Source organism: Lepidochelys kempii, chromosome 25 (genome assembly GCF_965140285.1).
Source record: "Lepidochelys kempii isolate rLepKem1 chromosome 25, rLepKem1.hap1, whole genome shotgun sequence".
Classification (NCBI taxonomy): Eukaryota; Metazoa; Chordata; order Testudines; family Cheloniidae; genus Lepidochelys; species Lepidochelys kempii.
In genome coordinates, this window is record NC_136404.1 from 4171735 (window position 1) to 4191883 (window position 20149).

Sequence of the window (20149 nt, forward strand, 5' to 3'; positions counted from 1 at the left end):
GACCTTAAAAGCTTCTAAGGAAGGAGATTCCACCACCTCCCTAGGTAATGCATTCCAGCGTTTCACTACCCTCCTAGTGAAAAAGTTTTTCCTAATATCCAACCTAAACCTCCCCCACTGCAACTTGAGACCATTACTCCTCGTTCTGTCATCTGCTACCATTGAGAACAGTCTAGATGCATCCTCTTTGGAACCCCCGTTCAGGTAGCTGAAAGCAGCTATCAAATCCCCCCTCATTCTTCTCTTCCGCAGACTAAACAATCCCAGTTCCCTCAGCCTCTCCTCATAAGTCATGTGTTCCAGTCCCCTAATCATTTTTGTTGCCCTCAGCTGGATGTTTTCCAATTTTTCCACATCCTTCTTGTAGTGTGGGGCCCAAAAGTGGACACACTACTCCAGATGAGGCCTCACCAATGTCGAATAGAGGGGAACGATCATGTCCCTCGATCTGCTGGCAATGCCTCTACTTATATATTCCAAAATGCCATTGCCCTTCTTGGCAACAACGGCACACTGTTGATTTCTATCCAGCTTCTTGTCCACTGTAACCCCTAGGTCCTTTTCTGCAGAACTGCTGCCTAGCCATTCCGTCCCTAGTCTGTAGCGGTGCATTCTTCCTTGCTAAGTGGAGGACTCTACACTTGTCCTTGTTGAACCTCATCAGATTTCTTTTGGCCCAATCCTCTAATTTGTCTAGTGCCCTCTGTATTCTATCCCTACCCTCCAACATATCTACATCTCCTCCAGTTTAGTGTCATCTGCAAACTTGCTGAGGGTGCAATCCACACCGTTCTCCAGATCATTAATGAAGATATTGAACAAAACCGGCTCAAGGACCGACCCTTGGGGCACTCCACTTGTTACCGGCTGCCAACTAGACATGGAGCCATTGATCACTACCCGTTGAGCCCGACAATCTAGCCGGCTTTCTCTCTACCTTATAAAGAAAAGGAGTACTTGTGGCACCTTAGAGACTAACCAATTTATTTGAGCCTGAGCTTTCGTGAGCTACAGCTCACTTCATCGGATGCATACCGTGGAAACTGCAGAAGACATTATATACACACAGAGACCATGAAACAATACCTCCTCCCACCCCACTGTCCTGCTGGTAATAGCTTATCTAAAGTGATCATCAAGTTGGGCCATTTCCAGCACAAATCCAGGTTTTCTCACCCTCCGCCCCCCCCCCACAAACTCACTCTCCTGCTGGTAATAGCTTATCCAAAGTGACCACTCTCCCTAAAATGTGCATGATAATCAAGGTGGGCCATTTCCAGCACAAATCCAGGCTTTCTCACCCCCCCCCCTTCCCGGGGGTAGACACACACACACACAGATACTCACTCTCCTGCTGGCAATAGCTCATCCAAACTGACCACTCTCCAAGTTTAAATCCAAGTTTAACCAGAACGTCTTGGTGAGGGGGGGGGGGGGTTTGTAGGAAAAAACAAGGGGAAATAGGCTACCTTGCATAATGACTTAGCCACTCCCAGTCTCTATTTAAGCCTAAATTAATAGTATCCAATTTGCAAATGAATTCCAATTCAGCAGTTTCTCGCTGGAGTCTGGATTTGAAGTTTTTTTGTTTTAAGATAGCGACCTTCATATCTGTGATTGCATGACCAGAGAGATTGAAGTGTTCTCCATCTGGTTTATGAATGTTATAATTCTTGACATCTGATTTGTGTCCATTTATTTTTTTACGTAGAGACTGTCCAGTTTGACCAATGTAAATTGGACATTGGGAGACATTAGGAAACTCTTGGGAGACAGGCCAGTCCTTGCCTACAGACAGCCCCGCAACCTGAAGCAAATACTCACCAACAACCACATACCACACAACAGAACCACTAACCCAGGAACTTATCCTTGCAACAAAGCCCGTTGCCAACTGTGTCCACATATCTATTCAGGGGACATCATCACAGGGCCTAATAACATCAGCCACACTATCAGAGGCTCGTTCACCTGCACATCCACCAGTGTGATATATGCCATCATGTGCCAGCAATGCCCCTCTGCCATGTACATTGGTCAAACTGGACAGTCTCTACGTAAAAGAATAAATGGACACAAATCAGATGTCAAGAATTATAACATTCATAAACCAGTTGGAGAACACTTCAGTCTCTCTGGTCACGCAATCACAGACATGAAGGTCGCTATCTTAAAACAAAAAAACTTCAAATCCAGACTCCAGCGAGAAACTGCTGAATTGGAATTCATTTGCAAATTGGATACTATTAATTTAGGCTTAAATAGAGACTGGGAGTGGCTAAGTCATTATGCAAGGTAGCCTATTTCCCCTTGTTTTTTCCTACAAACCCCCCCCCCACCCTCCCCAGACGTACTGGTTAAACTTGGATTTAAACTTGGAGAGTGGTCAGTTTGGATGAGCTATTGCCAGCAGGAGAGTGAGTATCTGTGTGTGTGTGTGTGTGTGTCTCCCCCCGGGAAGGGGTGGGGGGTGAGAGAGCCTGGATTTGTGCTGGAAATGGCCCACCTTGATTATCATGCACATTGTAGGGAGAGTGGTCACTTTGGATAAGCTATTACCAGCAGGAGAGTGAGTTTGTGTGTGTGGTTTTTGGAGGGGGGTGAGGGAGTGAGAGAACCTGGATTTGTGCAGGAAATGGCCCACCTTGATTATCATACACATTGTGAAGAGAGTGGTCACTTTGGATGGGCTATTACCAGCAGGAGAGTGAGTTTGGGGGGGGGGGGGCGGAGGGTGAGAAAACCTGGATTTGTGCTGGAAATGGCCCAACTTGATGATCACTTTAGATAAGCTATTACCAGCAGGACAGTGGGGTGGGAGGAGGTATTGTTTCATGGTCTCTGTGTGTATGTAATGTCTTCTGCAGTTTCCACGGTATGCATCCGATGAAGTGAGCTGTAGCTCACGAAAGCTCATGCTCAAATAAATTGGTTAGTCTCTAAGGTGCCACAAGTACTCCTTTTCTTTTTGCGAATACAGATTAATACGGCTGTTTCTCTACCTTATAGTCCATTCATCCAGCCCATACTACTTTAACTTGCTGGCAAGAATACTGTGGGAGACTGTGTCAAAAGCTTTGCTAAAGTCAAGGAGTAACACGTCCACCGTGTTCCCCTCATCCACAGAGCCAGTTATCTCGTCATAGAAGGCAATTAGATTAGTCAGTGAATCCATGGTGACTTCCTGATCACTTTCCTCTCCTCTAAGTGCTTCAGAATTGATTCCTTGAGGACCTGCTCCATAATTTTTCCAGGGACTGAGGTGAGGCTGACTGTCCTGTAGTTACCCGGATCCTCCTCCTTCCCTTTTTTAAAGATGGGCACTACATTATCCTTTCTCCAGTCGTCCGGGACCTTCCCCGATCGCCATGACTTTTCAAAGATAATGGCCAATGGCTCTGCAATCAGATCTGCCAACTCCTTTAGCATTCTTGGATGCAGCGCATCCGGCCCCATGGACTTGTGCTCGTCCAGCTTTTCTAAATAGTCCCGAACCACTTCTTTCTCCACAAAGGGCTGGTCACCTCCTTCCCTGCTGTGCTGTATTTACATTCCAGTCCTGTATTTGTTCTGTAAGGAGAGAGCTAGAGAAACCTGTCAACCTGGCTGACAACTTGGTACTATTTAAAGTGGTTCCTATTTAAAGTCTGCCACAATTCAAATTTAAAAATCTGTCTTTTCTACAGATCTACTGTTTTCAAGTTTCACGTTCTCCAATCAAATAAATGTTGTTAATTCTTCCCAAAAGTTAGTTCTTATCGCTATCTGACTGTCATTTTATATGTAATCTAATCTGTAAAAACTCCCAGAATATTAAGACATGAATAGTGAACTACATCTTTACAGAAAGGTAATTTTCCTTAGGTTTGTGGTAAAACTTCAGTTTTGGCCTTTGTCACAATTCTTACCTGCTCAAGAAACATGAGTTAAGGATTGACTCTATTAGTTAAGGATAAATGAAGTGGTTTAATAGTTTTGTAGCCAAAGTAGAGATTATTAAAGTTAAACTCCAGTAATTTCTTCCAGTGCTAGGTAGCTCAATTATATTTAACCTCCTAATGAATATTATTTTTAGAAGTACCTGTCACTTGTGTGATACCCAGAATTATGAATGGTTTTGGGAGGGGAGATTTGGTGTTAGTGATTGCTCCCATTTTATTTCCCAGCAGTAAATTCAGTACACCTATGTAATGGCATAGTAAGTGTTAGTGGACAGATTAGTCTATGCAAAAAGTTGGGGACTTACTGTTTTAAGGCAACTTGTACAAGTTATTAAATAGTAGTGTATGTATTATACATATAAAATGTTAAATGGCCAAAATATATGTAAGGTAACTTAACTTTAAAACAGCCGTGAAAGTCTCCAGGCTTTGTTGGAAACTGAGGGTCAAATCCTGCTTGCTCTATTTGTGCAGATCCTTTAGGTGAAGTCTGTGGAACTGCATACGTAAGTAACAAAAGCATAACTTGACCCCATGTTACCAAAAAACTCAAGATGGCAACTTTGAATTTCTTTGTAATTGTTACATTGTGTAATATGCTTATTGGGATAACCTGGTTTCCAATTAAACAGTCATCTTATTCAACAGAAGTTGCCCAAGATTCACAAAGGCAGCATTTTAGCTGACACCCATCATCGCAATTTTAGTTAAAACAGCATTGTCATTGAGCAGCGGTTGACAGCATTTGCCATTAACTACCACTGGGCTTAGAAACCAAACTACCACTCAAAGAAACACCTCGGTTAAGTGGATTCCTTGATTACATGCCAAACCTGGCAATTCTTTATTAAGATTACTCAGGAAGAATTCCTATTAAAGTTGATGGGAATTTTGCCTGTGTGCATGTCTTTTGGGCAGGAGGGGAGGGGCAGAAGAGCAAGGCTTTATTTTAAGTGTACTGTAAAGAATTTTTAAAAAATTGGCACAATACACAGTTTTAGATAATAGAAAATAATAATTTATACTCTAGCAAAATGTGTTTGGCTGGAGGTAGTTTAAACTTCTGTTAGCTTTACAGTTAGGGTTGCCAACCCTCCCGGATTGTCCTGGAGTCTCAGGAATTAAAGCTCAATCTTTAATAAAAGATTGTCATATGATGAAACCTCCAGGAATATGTTCAACTGAAATTGGCAACCCTATTTGCAATCCTGGTCAAGTTGACCCTTGTCAGACACTATACAGAATGCTTCTTTTCTTCAGCAGGCTATCCTGGAACCATCAGTGGGAGAAGGAAAAAAGTAGCTTATCAAGGTGTGCCCCCATGTGACAGTCTAACACATCTGGGCCATGTCTGATCATTAATAGATACTTAGAATTATGGAGAATTCAGGTACTACTCCAATTTGCTGCAGAAAATGAAACTTGACTTTACAAGGCCTCCTGTTATTGTAGCTGGATTCTGTATCTTCAGCTGACTTTTCTGGAGATAGTACTCTCCATTATTAACCTTTAGGTAGGCTAGGCAGGATTTGATTTTAATCGGTAGTTGTCGGTAAATATGGATTTCAGCTGATATGCTAAAATCAATGAAAAAATATTGCTCAGTAACTTTGCTCAGAACCCTCTTAGGGTTCAAAAAAGAACTAGATAAGTTCGTGGAGGATAGATCAATCAATGGCCAGGATGGGCAGGTGTCCCTAGCCTCTGTTTGCCAGAAGCTGGGAATGGGTGACGGGATGGATCACTTGATAATTACCTGTTCTGTTCATTCCCTCTGGCATTGGCCATACTGGCCTAGGTAGACATTTGGTCTGACCCATTATGACTGTTCTTATGAGTCCCGCTGTTGCGGTCCTGCTCTCTTAGGGCAGCGGTTCCTGGGCAGGGACTGTTGAGCAGCACCCCACAGCGAGGGGCTAGTCTTTGTCCTTGCGTTCCTGGCCAGGAGTCCCTGTCCTGCCCCTCTAAGACTATTTTCCTCCCATGGTCAGATGTTGGCTGTGTGTGGGTTCTCTCTGCATGCTATACTGACTCTGGCCAGATAACCTGTACAGCAGGCTCCGATCGAAGTGCCCAATAACCAGAGACTTGGTTTGTAGCGAAGGAACTTGGTCAGGTTTATTGTCGATGAAGCATGGTATTGGTGCCTTATACTTACTACAAGTACACTCAGTGCATGTATGCGCGTGACAATGGACGCAGCTTAGTTAGTGGAGGGACTTTCCGCTGTCCCCTCAGCTGGCCAAAGACGCTCCCTCTGAGACTCCGTTTTATACATCAGTACAAACAAGTTACATACTGTCCCTCTGATGTAGTTAGTTGACACCCTCTGGCAGAGCCGGTTTCCACCTATCACCTGGTACATCTCTATCCATCACACTTTCATCCTGACCTTATCTTTAGGGTGGGTCAGCATGTTCCTGTTATCTTTGGGGAATGTGTTGGTATCGTGGTGTTCTGGTACCACCCTCTTGAAATGTGTTTGTGTGAATGCTCTGTGCCTACCACCTCCTAGGAATGTGTTTTGGCAATATCAGCCCTGTTCTTGCCAGATTCTGTGAGCAGGGCCTTATTTTGTTTTCTATCAGCAAAGGTTTGACCACTACTTTTAGCTCAGGCCTCTGATACTAGGGCTTATGTTTCAGACCCTCTTCCGACTACATTCCCCCACTTTCTGTCTTTTTATGGGGAGGATGTTTACCCATCATCTCAAAAAAGCATAATGCATGGACTGAAGATGACCCAGTGGGCTAAACACTGTTATGTGGTCACCTTACTTTACCATCCATACATTCATGCCCTATCTGTCCCGTAGTCTGCACATTCCCTTGTATGACTGATGGAGAGATTTTATTTTCCAATTGATTGTAGTCCCTTACGGCGGGCCTGGGAATGTTAGGCCCAGGGCTTTGATTGAGCCCAAGAGGCACTCCTAAATAATTAATATATATGAATAATATGGATATGGCGCATATATTTGTAGTGTACGTGGGTATATATGTAGAGTATGTATGTGTACATATGACACCACCTTATAGTCAAGCATAATAATCGTTTTCCAATCTGTTATTGGGGTTTGGCCCTAGTGGTACTGCAGATAGCAACACATCCTATTAGGCCATTTACAGTTACCGCCTGTATTATTTTTGGTAGTAGGCTGAGTGTTTTGAAGTACTGAGATAGGTATTACTACAGTGTGTTTTACAGTGCTATGTATATGAGAAGTACAAGAAATGTTGAGTAGTGACATTACAAATGAGGCCTTTACATATAAATATTTGTAGTTAGTTACTGCCTGGTACTGTCCATTCATGTTATAGGTTATCCTTACTGCTCGTTGTCACTCTGATAAGTTTTGCTGGGCAGGAATCAGGAACGGCTATCTTCTCTGCTGCATTGCTCTGTGATACCCCATTTGTTGATGTAGAGCCAGTTGTTCCTTATGGACACTGTCTTCCAGATAATCTGCTGAGTGGACAGTAACCAACTGATCAAATATTGCTGTGCCAGGGTTTAGTGTTGGTACCCAGACACTGAACAAGATTGTTTTGAATAAAATGTGTCTTGCTTGGGATGCAGAGTCACTGACCCCAAAGTATGACTGGTCCTACCAGGGAATTTGTTTACTACTGTGGAACTTAATTTCTTTACCAATTTGTTTTTCTTGCCTTCATATTGTTTTCTGCCGTTCGTGTGTCGGTTAAGCAGTTTAGCAATGTTATGCTCATTGTAAATGCTGTACAGCAGCAATACAACAGTACAGCAATAGTACAACAATATAGCAGTAATACAGTTGCTTTTACACAGCCGCTTTTACACAGCCAAATTCAAATTAAATGACAGTTGTTTCTAGCTGATTGCCAATGTCATTGTCTAACTGTGGTAGATTGAGGTGTAGTTGACCAGTCTCTTATTTATAAATCTCTTCATTTTTCTTTTCTTGATGCTTGGTGGTTTCTTCACTGTATACGGATACCTTCTGATACTTTTGTGGTGTGATATCTTCTGGTGTCTTTAGTCTGTAGGATGCAATCTTAAACAGCTTGAGGCTGAGTCTACACTTGCAGAGTTTTTGTGCTGTCAGTTTCACCGGTGAAAGAAAAGCGCTGGCTTGTGTGCTCACTTACTTCCACAAGCATCACTGTGTGTTTACATTTGCAGCACTTCCATGCTGATGAGAGCAGTGCACTGAGGGCACTATCCCACAGCGCAGCTCTCTCCGTTTTGACGATAGGTCTTGTGGGAAGGGGGGGAGGGGGAGGATGATTGTGGGGCATCCTGGGTCCCTGCACAGCCTCCTCTCCCCAAACACTGATCAGCACCTTTAGCTCAGCATTGCTCCAAGCCAGGGAGCAGTCATTGTCACCTGGCCAGATGACAAGTGAGCACCTGCCAAAAAAACAGGAAGGGAGTTTACAGGGGGAGGGGTGGATGTCTGTTTACCTGGCGTCAGAGCAGCAGAGCTGCTGGCCAGAGTGGTCACCTAGGCACTGTGGGATATCCTCCGGAGGCTAAAAGCTCTGTAAACAGGAAGAACGTGTCTTCACTTGCGCATCACTGGCAAGAGCTGTACGCCCCTCGTGCAGATGGTTTTCTTTTTGCAGTGAAACTTCAAACTTTCTGTGAAGAACATGAGAGCATAAGCTTTCGTGGGCTACAGCCCACTTCATTGGATGCATAGAATGGAACATATAGTAAGAACATAGATATATACACATACAGAGAAGTTGGAAGTTCCATACAAACTTCAAGAGGCTAATTAGGTAAGATGAGTTATTATCAGCAGGAGAAAAAAACTTTTGTAGTGATGATCAACATGGCCCATTTAGACAGTTGACAAGAAGGTGTGAGGATACTTAACTTAGGGAAATAGATTCAATATGTGGAATGACCCAGCCACTCCCAGTCTCTGTTCAAACCCAAGTTAATGGTATCTAGTTTGCATATTAATTCAAGCTCAGCAGTTTCTCATTGGAGTCTGTTTCTGAAGCCTTTCTCTTGCAAAATTGCCACCCTTAAATCTTTTACTGAGTGGCCAGAGAGGTTGAAGTGTTCTCCTCCCAGTTTTTGAATGTTATGATTCCTGATGTCAGATTTGTGTCCATTTATTCTTTTGCGTAGAGACTGTCCGGATTGGCCAATGTACATGGCAGAGGGGTATTGCTGGCGCATGATGGCATATATCACATTGGTACATGTGCAGGTGAACGAGCCCCTGATGACATGGCTAATGTGATTAGGTCCTATGATGGTGTCACTTGAATAAATATGTGGACAGAGTTGGCATCGGACTTTGTTGCAAGGATAGGTTCCTGGGTTAGTGGTTCTGTTGTGTGGTGTGTGGTTGCTGGAGAGTATTTGCTTCAGGTTGGGGAGTTGTCTGTAAGTGAGGGCTGGTCTGTCTCCCAAGATCTGTGAGAGTGAGGGATCATTTTTCAGGATAGGTTGCAAATCTTTGATGATGCGCTGGAGAGGTTTTAGTTGGGGGCTGAAGGTAATCACTAGTGGAGTTCTGTTATTTTCTTTGTTGGGCCTGTCCTGTAGTTGGTGACTTGCGGGTACTCTTCTGGCTCTCCCAGTCTGTTTCTTCACTTCAGTAGGTGGGCATTGTAGTTTTAAGAATGCTTGATAGAGATCTTGTAGGTGTTTGTCTCTGACTGAGGGATTGGAGCAAATGCGTTTGTATCGTAGAGCTTGGCTATAGACAATGGATCATGTGGTGTACTGGATGGAAGCTGGAAGCATGTAGGTAAATATTGTGGTCAGTAGGTTTCTGGTATAGGATGGTGTTTGTGTGACCATCACTTATTAGCACAGTAGTGTCCAGGAAATGGACCGCTTGTATGGATTGGTCTAGGCTGAGGTTGACGGTGGGATGGAAATTGTTGAAATCATGGTGGAATTCCTCTAGGGCTGCTTTTCCATGGGTCCAGACAATGAATAGGTCATCAACGTAGCGCAAGTAGAGTAGCGATTTTAGGGGACGAGAGCTAAGGAAGTGTTGTTCTAAGTCAGCCATAAAAGTGTTAGCATACTGTGGGGCCATGCGGGTACCCATAGCAGTGCCATTGACTTGAAGGTATACATTGTCCCCAAATGCGAAATAGTTGTGGATGAGGACAAAGTCACAAAAGTCAGCCACCAGGTTTGCCGTGACATTATCAGGGATATTGTTCCTGATAGCTTGTAGTCCATCTTTGTGTGGAATGTCGGTGTAGAGGGCTTCTACATCTATAGTGGCCAGGATGGTGTTTTCAGGAAGATCACCAATGGATTGTAGTTTCCTCAGGAAGTGAGTGGTGTCTCAAAGATAGCTTGGAGTGCTGGTAGCATAGGGCCTGAGGAGAGAGTCAAAAAGGCTGAAAAAGGAGGTGCTGTCGTCGTCATGAATAAGTTGGAATATGAACAAGAGGCTGTTAGGCAGCTCTCTAACTCCACGTTCTACAGGCCATTATCCTCTGATCCCACTGAGGATTACCAAAAGAAACTACACCATCTGCTCAAGAAACTCCCTGAAAAAGCACAGGCATTCACTGTGCAGACCCATGCCTAGAACCCAGACCAGGGGTATTCTGTTTGCTATCCAAGATCCATAAACCTGGAAATCCTGGACGCCCTATCATCTCAGGCATTGGCACCCTAACAGCAGGATTGTCTGGCTATGTGGACTCTCTCCTCAGGCACTACGCCCTCCTTCATCTCCGAGTCTAAGGCCTAGTGCCCTCGTCCATCGAAGTGCATCTGGCAGCCATATCAACCTTCCTCCCGCCTGTCCAGGGCCACACAGTATTTTCTCACGCCATGATCGGCTGATTCCTTAAGGGCTTAGATCGCATCTGTCTGTATGTTAGGCCCCCTGTTCCACAGTGGGACCTGAACTTGGTCCTGGCCAGGCTGACAGGGCCTCTATTTGAGCTGCTTATCACATGCTCCTGGTCCCACCTTTCATGGAAAGTAGCCTCTCTTGTGGCAATCACGTCTGCTAGGAGGGTCTCGGCGCTCCAGGCCCTGACCTCCTAACCCCCGTATATGGTATTTCATAAAGCTAAGGTGCAGCTCCACCCACACCCTTCGTTCCTTGCCAAGGTGGTCTCCACCTATCATATGAACCAAGACATTTTACTTCCTTCAGTCCTAAGCCTCACACGTCTAGTGAGGAGCGCTGTCTCCACATGCTAGATGTGAGACAGGCCCTGGCTTTTTACCTGAAATGAACAAAACCATTCAGGAAGTCTTCACAGCTGTTCATCAGTATGGCTGAACGAATGAAGGGTTGACCGATCTCCACTCAGTGGCTCTCCAGCTGGATCACTTCATGTATCTGTACTTCTTATGACCTGGCGGGAGTTCCCCCGGAGCTGATTGTGAGAGCACACTCGACAACGGTGCAAGCCTCGTTGGCCACCCTTTGGCTCACGTCCCTATTCAGGACGTTTGTAGGGCTGCTACATGGTCATCAGTCCACACGTTCACCTCGCACTGTGCGATCGTCTCCCAGACCAGGAAGGACGCCGGGTTCGGCAGGGCAGTGCTCCGTCCTGAGTGTCTGTGAACTACTTACCTCCAACAGGTATAGTTTGGGAATCACCTACTGTGGAATGCACATGAGCAATCACTCGAAGAAGAAAAGATGGTTACCTTTTCCATAACTTGTGTTTTTCAAGATGTGTTGCTCATCCATTCCACATCCCACTCTCCTTCCCCAGCAAGAAGGAACTGAGGGTCGGGGGAGCGCGCAGCACCCCTTATACCGTGCCATGGTAGTGCCATTCCAGGGGTCACTAGGGGTGCTCCCCTACAGGTACTGCTAAGGGAAGAACTTCAGGCATGTGGCAAGCACAGACACCTACTGTGGAATGGACATGAGCAACACATCTCGAAGAACACCAACTGTCTTTCCTGCCCTGATGTCTTGCAGATTAAAGACACACACAAACAAAAAGCATAGTGGATGTGAATGCATGCAGACAAATGAATATGGACCAGCAATATTACGTGGAGTGTAGTTTAAAAATAAAATAACTGGGATTAGAGGTAGGGAGTAGGGAAAGGAAAGAGGGGAAAGAGGAGAATCACATATTGCTTGCCAAACCATGATTAGCAGGATGTCTGTTGTAGGTGGTATTGCAGTGGGGAACCCTAAGGAGGGATTTTAGTGGGGAGTTTTTTCCATGCATGAGAAAAAGAGGAGTGATGATAAGGGAGAAGCTGACTGGTAGGTAGCAAAGGCTGGGAATACTAGCAGAGCAAAGGGAGAGGGCTGACTTCTCAATAGGTTACTAGGTAAGCTAAGATTGGCATAGATATGAAGGGCTTTAAGAGTAAAGACAAACTTTTATTTGTGGAGGCAAAGGGGGAGTCAGTGCAGGGACTCAGAGTGGGAGAAGGGGTTAATATGGTTAGAGTGACATGCCAGGAACATAATTTTAGCAGCAGGATAATGAATACACTCTGAGAGCAGAGACTCTGAAATTTGGCCAGAAAGAGGGCATTTCAGACTTGAGTGAGAAAAGTTTCATTGGGATGGGTGAGGGCAGAAGCCAGATCAGCAAGGACCAATAATGGAATTAGATGGTAATGCCAGATGGCACTTGCATACTGCACATTCAGTTAGTTTGGAGAGGAAGGATAGAACAGATTTTGGGCAGTAATTCGAACTGAACACAATAATTCAGTGGTGGTCTCCCTCCCCAATGCTATATTCAGAGATATTGCCTCCCTAGGTCTACTTGAAATTCCCCCCCTTAATATATGCAAGCATCATTTTAATTGTTTTCACTTTTGCATTGCACTGGGAACTCATGTTCAGTTGGCTATCCTCCATGCCCCCTGAATCCTTTTTAGAGATCCTGCTTTCTAAGCTGCAGTTCCCCATTCTATAAATTATGTCCCATTTCTTTGTTCTTAGATGTATTACTTTGCATTTGGTATTATTAAAATGCTTGTAGGATTCTTCCAGCTTACCACGCGATTCAGATAGTTCTGTATAAGAGACCTTGGGTTTGTCATCATTTGCCACTCCACCAATCTTTGTGCAATCTGCGACCTTTATCAGCAATGGTTATAGAATTTCTTCTAGCTCACTTATTAAAAAGTATAGAGTAGCATTAGGAAATGAACAGATTCCTGCAGTTCTCCATATAACCATATCCATTTTATGATGATTCACCATTAGCAGTTATATTTTGAAATCAGCCAATATTGAACCAAACCTGTAGTCTTATCAAAAAATGGTAGTTTTCTTGACAAAACCATTTTCCATAAAACAGTGATGCTGGGCATTAATTATGTTACCATCCCTCAGTTCTTTGTCTCATATCCGCCGTTCTATTCTTTTGTCCAGGACTGATGTCTGGCTAATGCCACTAGTAATACTAGCCCATTTCATCAGATGCATCCGATGAAGTGAGCTGTAGCTCACGAAAGCTTATGCTCAAATAAATTGGTTAGTCTCTAAGGTGCCACAAGTCCTCCTTTTCTTTTTGCGGATACAGACTAATACGGCGGCTACTCTGAAACCTTTCTTATTCATGATACTACTGGCCAGGGATTTTTCACTGATATCTTTAATCTTCCCTTTTATTAATTGTATGCATTTCTGTTACTTTGAATCTACTGATGTTACCATTTATGTTGTGGTAGCCCCTAAAGGCCACAATTTGGTTAGGCCAAGTTATACTAGGAGCTGAACAGATGTAATAAATGAGTGTCTGTGCCTCAAAGAGCTTAGTCTGGAAAACAAGACATAACACGTTGACAAGACAAGTGGTCTGCATTGGGGGATACAGGGGAGACAAGGTGATAATAGATGTGTGCAGTTCTTAGCCAGTTAGTAGCAGTGATCATAACTTCTCACCTGCCTATTCATTATCAGGTAGTAGTTTTATGTGTGCATTCCAGCAGAGGTGAGTTTTGAGGAGGAATTTGAAGGAGGAAGGGTGATGGCTTTACAGATTTTGATTGGGAGCTTTTCCTAAGGGTGGTCTGAGAAAAAGCATGGAAGTGCTTGTTGAAGAAATAGGTGATGGAAGTTAACATCATCACTAGAACAGAAAAGGTGGGGTTCAGCCTGATGAGAGGAAAATTGTGGAGGGGTTTGAAAGTAAGGATGAGAAATTTTGTGCTGGATGCAGTCGAAGTGGTGAAGCTCTTGGAGAGATGTCAAGAGTGGACGTTGATATAGGTGGAGACCAAGAGCCAGGAAGATGATTGCAGTAGCAGCACTTTAAATAGCTCTGAGAAGTTGAGATTGCCGTATTGAGTGGGGCAGAGAAGTTGAGATTGCCGTACTGAATGGGGCAGAGAAGAAAGTTCAGGTCTTGGAGATCTTCAGGAAGAAACAGTAAGATTTAAACATGGCTTGGATGTGTGGGTCACTGGAGAGGTTTAGATCAAAGATGAAGCCAAAACTATGGCCTACTGACAAGTAAGATGGTGGTGATATCCACCATGACTGATAATGGTAGGAGGGGAGGGCTTTGAGGGAAAAGTCAGGCCATTTCAAGTTTCAGGTGAGGGCTAGGCACCAGGAAGAGTTTCGATGGAGGGAGATCTGCATAGAGATATCAGTCAATGCCATGTATGTGGCCAGTCAAAGAACTATGATGTGATTGGAATAACAGAGACTTGGTGGGGTAGCTCACATGACTGGAGCACTGTCATGAATGCGTATAAACTGTTCAGGAAGGACAGGCAAGGGAGGAAAGGTGGAGGAGTTGCACAGTATGTAAGAGAGCAGAATGATTGCTCAGAGCTCCAGTATGAAACTGGAGAAAAGCCTATTGAGAGTCTTTGGGTTAAGTTTAGAAGTGAGAGCGACAAGGGTGATGTCATGGTGGGCGTGTGCTATAGACCGTCAGACCTGGAGGATGAGGTAGATGAGGCTTTCTACAGGCAATTAACTGAAGTTTCCAGAACACAGGCCCTGGTTCTAATGGGGGACTTCAATCACCCTGACATCTGCTGGGAGAGCAATACAGCAATGCACAGAAAATCCAGGAAGTTTTTGGAGAGTGTTGGGGGCAATTTCCTAGTGCAACTACTGGAGGAACCAACCAGGGGCCGTTCTCCTCTTGACCTGCTGCTTACAAACAGGGAAGAATTGGTAGGGGAAGTAGAAGTGGGTGGCAACCTAGGCAGCAGTGACCATGAGATGGTTGAGTACAGGATCCTGAAAAAAGGAAGAAAGGAGAGTAGCAAAATACAAACTCTGGACTTCAGAAAAGCAGACTCTGATTCCCTTAAGGAACTGATGGGCAGAATCCCTTGGGAGGCGAATATGAGGGGGGAAAGGAGTCCAGGAAAGCTGGCTGTATTTTAAAGAAGCCTTATTGAGGGCGCAGGAATGTGCAGAAAGAATAGCAAATAGGGCAGACGACCAGCTTGTCTTAACAGTGAAATCTTCAGTGATCTTAAACACAAAAAGGAAGCTTACAAAAAGCGGAAACTTGGACAGATGACTAGGGAGGAGTATAAAAATATTGCTCGAGTATGTAGGGGAGTAGTCAGGAAGGCCAAAAGACAACTGGAGTTGCAGCTAGCAACGGATGTGAAGGGTAACAAGAAGGGTTTCTACAGGTATTTTAGCAACAAGAAAAAGGTCAGGGAAAGCGTGAGACCCTTAATGAATGGGGGAGGCAACCTAGTGACAGATGATGTGGAAAAAGCTGAAGTACTCAATGCTTTTTTTTGCCTCTGTCTTCACAGGCAAGGTCAGCTCCCACACTGCTGTCCTGGGCAACACAGTATGGGGATGAGGTGAGCAACCCTCAGTGGTGAAAGAACAGGTTAAGGACTATTTAGAAAAGCTGGACATGCAGAAGTCCATGGGTCCAGATCTAATGCATGCGAGGGTGCTGAGGGAGATGGCTGATGTGATTGCAGAGCCATTGGCCATTATCTTTGAAAACTCATGGCGATCGAGGGAGATCCTGGACATTTGGAAAAAGGTAAATATAGTGCCCATCTTTTAAAAAGGGAAGAAGGAGAACTTGGGCAACTACAGACAGGTCAGCCTCACCTTAGTCCCTGGAAAAATCATGGAGCAGGTCCTCGAGGAAACGATTTTGAAGCACTTGGAGGAGAGAAAGGTGATCAGGAACAGTCAACATGGATTCACCAAGGGCAAGTCATGCCTGACCAACCTGATTGCCTTCTATGATATAACTGGCTCTGTGGATATGGGGAAAGCAGTGGACCTGATATATTTTGACTTTAGCAAAGCTTTAGATATGGTCTCCCACAGTATTCTTGCCAACAAGTTAAAACAGTATGGATTGGATGAATAGACTATAAGGTGGATAGAAAGATGGCTAGATTGTCAGGCTCAGTGGGAAGTGATCAACAGCTCAATGTCTAGTTGGCAGCAGGGTGCCCCAGAGGTTGGTTCTGGGGCCGGTTTTATTCAACATCTTTATAAATGATTTGGATGATGGGATGGATTGCACCCTCAGTAAGTTCGCAGATGACACTAAGCTGTGGGGAGAGGTAGATACTCTGGAGGGTAGGGATAGGGTCCAGAGTGACCTAGACAAAGTGGAGGATTGGGCCAAAAGAAATCTGATGAGGTTCAACAAGGACAAGTGCAGAGTTCTGCACTTAGGACGGAAGAATCCCATGCACCGCTAGAGGCTGGGGACCGACTGGCTAAGCAGCAGTTCTGCAGGAAAGGACCTGGGGATTACAGTGGATGAGAAGGTGGATATGAGTCAGCAGTGTGCCCTTGTTGCCAAGAAGGCTAACTTGGGCTGCGTATTTTAGGATCATTGCCATCAGATCGAGGGAAGTGATTATTCCCCCTCTACTCGGCACTGGTGAGGCCACATTTGGAGTATTGCGTCTAATTTTGGGCCCCCCACTACAGAAAGGACGTGGACAAGTTGGAGAGAGTCCAGCGGAGGGCAACAAACATGATCAGGGGGCTGGGGCACATGACTTATGAGGAGAGGCTGAGGGAACTGGGATTGTTTAGTCTGCGGAAGATAAGAGTGAGGGGGGATTTGATAGCAGCCTTCATCTACCTGAAGGGGGGTTCCAAAGAGGATGGAGCTAGGCTGTTCTCAGTGGTGGCAGATGACAGAACAAGGAGCAATGGTCTCAAGTTGCTGTCGGGGAGGTTGAGGTTGAATATTAGGAAAAACTATTTCCGTAGGAGGGTGGTGAAGCACTGGAATGGGTTACCTAGGGAGGTGGTGGACTCTCCATCCTTAAAAGTTTTTAAGGTCAAGCTTGACAAAGCCCTGGCTGGGATGATTTAGTTGGGGTTAATCCTGCTTTGAGCAGGGAGTTGAAAGAGACCTCAGGAGGTCATCTATTCCAACTCTAATTTTCTATGATTCTGTGTGGATGAGATCACCCAGAGATAGGGTATAAAGGAACAATAGGAGAGGGGAGCTGAGGCATTGCTTTCAGCTTCCCTTTTTTCCACTTGTTATTTACATTTGGAATGTTTATTTTACAACCATAAGGGCGAAACATAATTGCCTTTTCAAGCCCTAAGGGGGAGGGGAGGGGAAAGGGCATCAAAATTATGTAATTCCTTAAATTTTTGGGTGTAAATAAAGTTCTTCTCCACTACTTTCTTCCTGATTTCCTAGACCATTTTAAATTGGTGTTTGGGGTTGGCAATAAAGCTTTGATTTTGAAAACTTAAAACACCCCAGTATCCTGACCATTCCTGAGCAAAACCTTGTCTTTCAGATGAGACATAAAATCAAAGTTTTGTCCTCTTATGGGTCATTTACAATCCAATTCACTTTTCACAAAAGTAGAGATGTAGTTTGCATATTTACCATTGTGCTTGCCTAAAATAAACCCTATTGATTCAGTTGTATATAGCATTCTTGACTTAATGTAATGTTCCTCAGTGCTTTTAAACAGTTTTTGTGTTTGACCTGGAAGGTGGCTGCATTTCAGTGGTGGATGAAATGATCATGTAGTTGTGTATCATCTGATGTTTGAGAAGGGCTTTGAATTCTAAAGGATGTGAGGTGCTGTTTAAATAAAACATGGTAGTGGTGGTAGTTTCTTATTAGATACACTTGGTCCAGAAGAAGGGTTCTCTTCTGTTGACTGCTTTGTAAGAGAGATTCAGCCATGGCTACATCTACCTTACAAAATCTCAAATCTTTGCATTGCTTGGGAAATTTTGTTGTTCTACAGATGGAGAGCTGAGAGACAGGAAATTTAAGTGATTTGGCCAAGATCATTCAGGGAATCTATGGCAGAGGTGGAGCTGAACCCAGATTTCCTAACTATGAGATCCTTTTCATTCTAGTAATGATGTAACATAATTTAATGTAAATTCAAAGAAAAGACTATCTGCCACTGTTTTTCAGAGAATGCATTGACACATGAACACAAAAGTGTTTGTTTTGCGAATATTGATATATTATGTTTAAAAACCAACAAACACTACTCTTGAGCTGCATAGCCTGTAACAGTGGAATAATCCATTATTTCCAGCAATTGTCTGTTTGCTAATTGTTTCTCTGAGTTGTTCCCACTAGGTAGGTAGAAGCTGTCAATCAAGGCTCAACAAAGGGAGAAACTAAACCCCAGTAACCCTATGGATCGGGAGGTTGGGGCTGGCAGAAAAGCGGTTTTGGTTAGAGGGCACTAGAAGTTTTGGCTGCCTTTTTAAAGTGTATGTGCTCTATCTGATGCTTATTTGATGGGGGACTAATTCAGTTATAGGTTCTTACCTGTTTCATGCTATCTTTCGTTGGAGCAACAACTTCTGCCAGGTCACAAAAATGGTGAATGTAAAAAAGGATTAGTAAATCCTGTCACTTGGACAACTGCTCCATCATGTTGCAGCCTTGCATTGAAGGGACACTGTCTTTTTTGCTCCCAGTCCCCTGCAGAGCAAAAAGGTTTGTCGGATTCAGGCGAGGACCCACAGGGAGAGGCTGAGTCCCCCCACGGTGGTATGGGTCACACAGAATCAGCTGGTGAGCGCGACTTTGAGCTTCCTGCTCCCGCTGTTGCCTCAGTCAGTGCTCTGATTCCTGCTTCTGAAGCCCAGCTTGCTCCTATTCAACAAGAACTGGCAGGGGTAAGTGCGAACGTACCGAGTACTTCTGCTGCTGAGGGGATTTAATTTTTTTAAAATTCTGTCCATTTCCCTAAAGGGGTTAAGTGATTGCTGTTAACTTTAGGTAATAAGTCTCATTGTTAATAGTTTTCCCAGTTTCTGTATTACTCCCTCCAGTAAAGCCAGTAGTTCAGCTGGTAGAAATAAAAGTTCTTCTATAATAGGACTCTTTTAGTAGGGAGAGTTTTAAGAGACCGGTCCTTTATCAAAAATCTCTTCAAAGGGTAAAAAGAGATGTAGTGCTTCCAGGAGCAAGAATTTTCCCAAGCCAGAAGGGGAGGTGGAGAGGGGGGTTAGGGAGGGAGTTCGCAATAATCTGAAAAGCAATGGAAGTAGCTATTGTCCAGTTATCTGTGAAAGAAGGGGATTTTTCTGACAGTAGGTCATAATCCTCCAGTACAATAAAGCAAGAAGAGCTAAAGAGCATGTCATTCGCCCGTTTTAGAGGATGTAATTTAGAAGCTGAAAGAGAATTTCCTAATGCAGGCAGAAGAGTGAAACTGTAGATTTGAAAAAAAAAAATGTAAATTCAGTTCAGAAAAGTAGGTAAAGTTGTGGCTTTGTTGGCTAAAGACTGTGATCCTTGCAGAATAGGAGACACTATTTTCAGAAAGATCAAATGGACAGACTGGTGTTACCATGTAATCTGTCAAAGCTATTCTAGTATAGCGCTTAGAGACGAAGGACAGTACACCAATCTGGACAAAACTGAAAAGTCCTTAATGAGAGAGTCTCTGTAAAGCCTTTTTATGAGATGCCTCTGTGAAAATGCAGAGATTTTCAGATGGGCTGTGTGTTCAAATAAGGTTGCTAAATATCATTGGCTGAGACAATGGAAAGCTGATACCCAAATGAAATAGTTGCTAGTATCCTCTAAATTGGCCAGGAAAAGATTCTTTGGACAGCCCTTCAAGAAAGTGAAGCCCAGAGAAAAGAAAATAGCATTGTTATCTGTCGAACTCTTTTAGAGTTCAAGTTCTTATAAAATCTAAGTAGTCCTATTGTCAGGCTAATTAACCCAGAGTTTGAATAGATTCTGGACATGCAAGAACAGTCTTTGGAGTCAGCATCTGGAAGAGAGATCATACAGGAGTTGGGTCTCCAAGCGGACTCT

The 20149-nt window shown here is 44.0% G+C and overlaps 1 protein-coding gene across 4 annotated transcripts in view; it reads left to right on the forward strand.

Annotated features, from left to right (window-relative positions):
- The window catches only part of RANBP3 (RAN binding protein 3), a 175977-nt gene that overhangs the window by 38224 nt on the left and 117604 nt on the right, over nucleotides 1–20149 (forward strand). For 2 of the 4 annotated variants that reach the window (XM_073324307.2, XM_073324308.2), the window contains exon 3: nucleotides 18796–18996. The exons of 1 other annotated variant lie outside the window; for it this stretch is intronic. In XM_073324307.2, the coding sequence (XP_073180408.1) occupies nucleotides 18796–18996 (201 nt within the window). Of the gene's footprint in view, nucleotides 1–15647; nucleotides 15699–18795; nucleotides 18997–20149 lie in introns of all 4 variants that reach the window. One more of the 4 variants, XM_073324306.2, reaches the window with a different exon arrangement.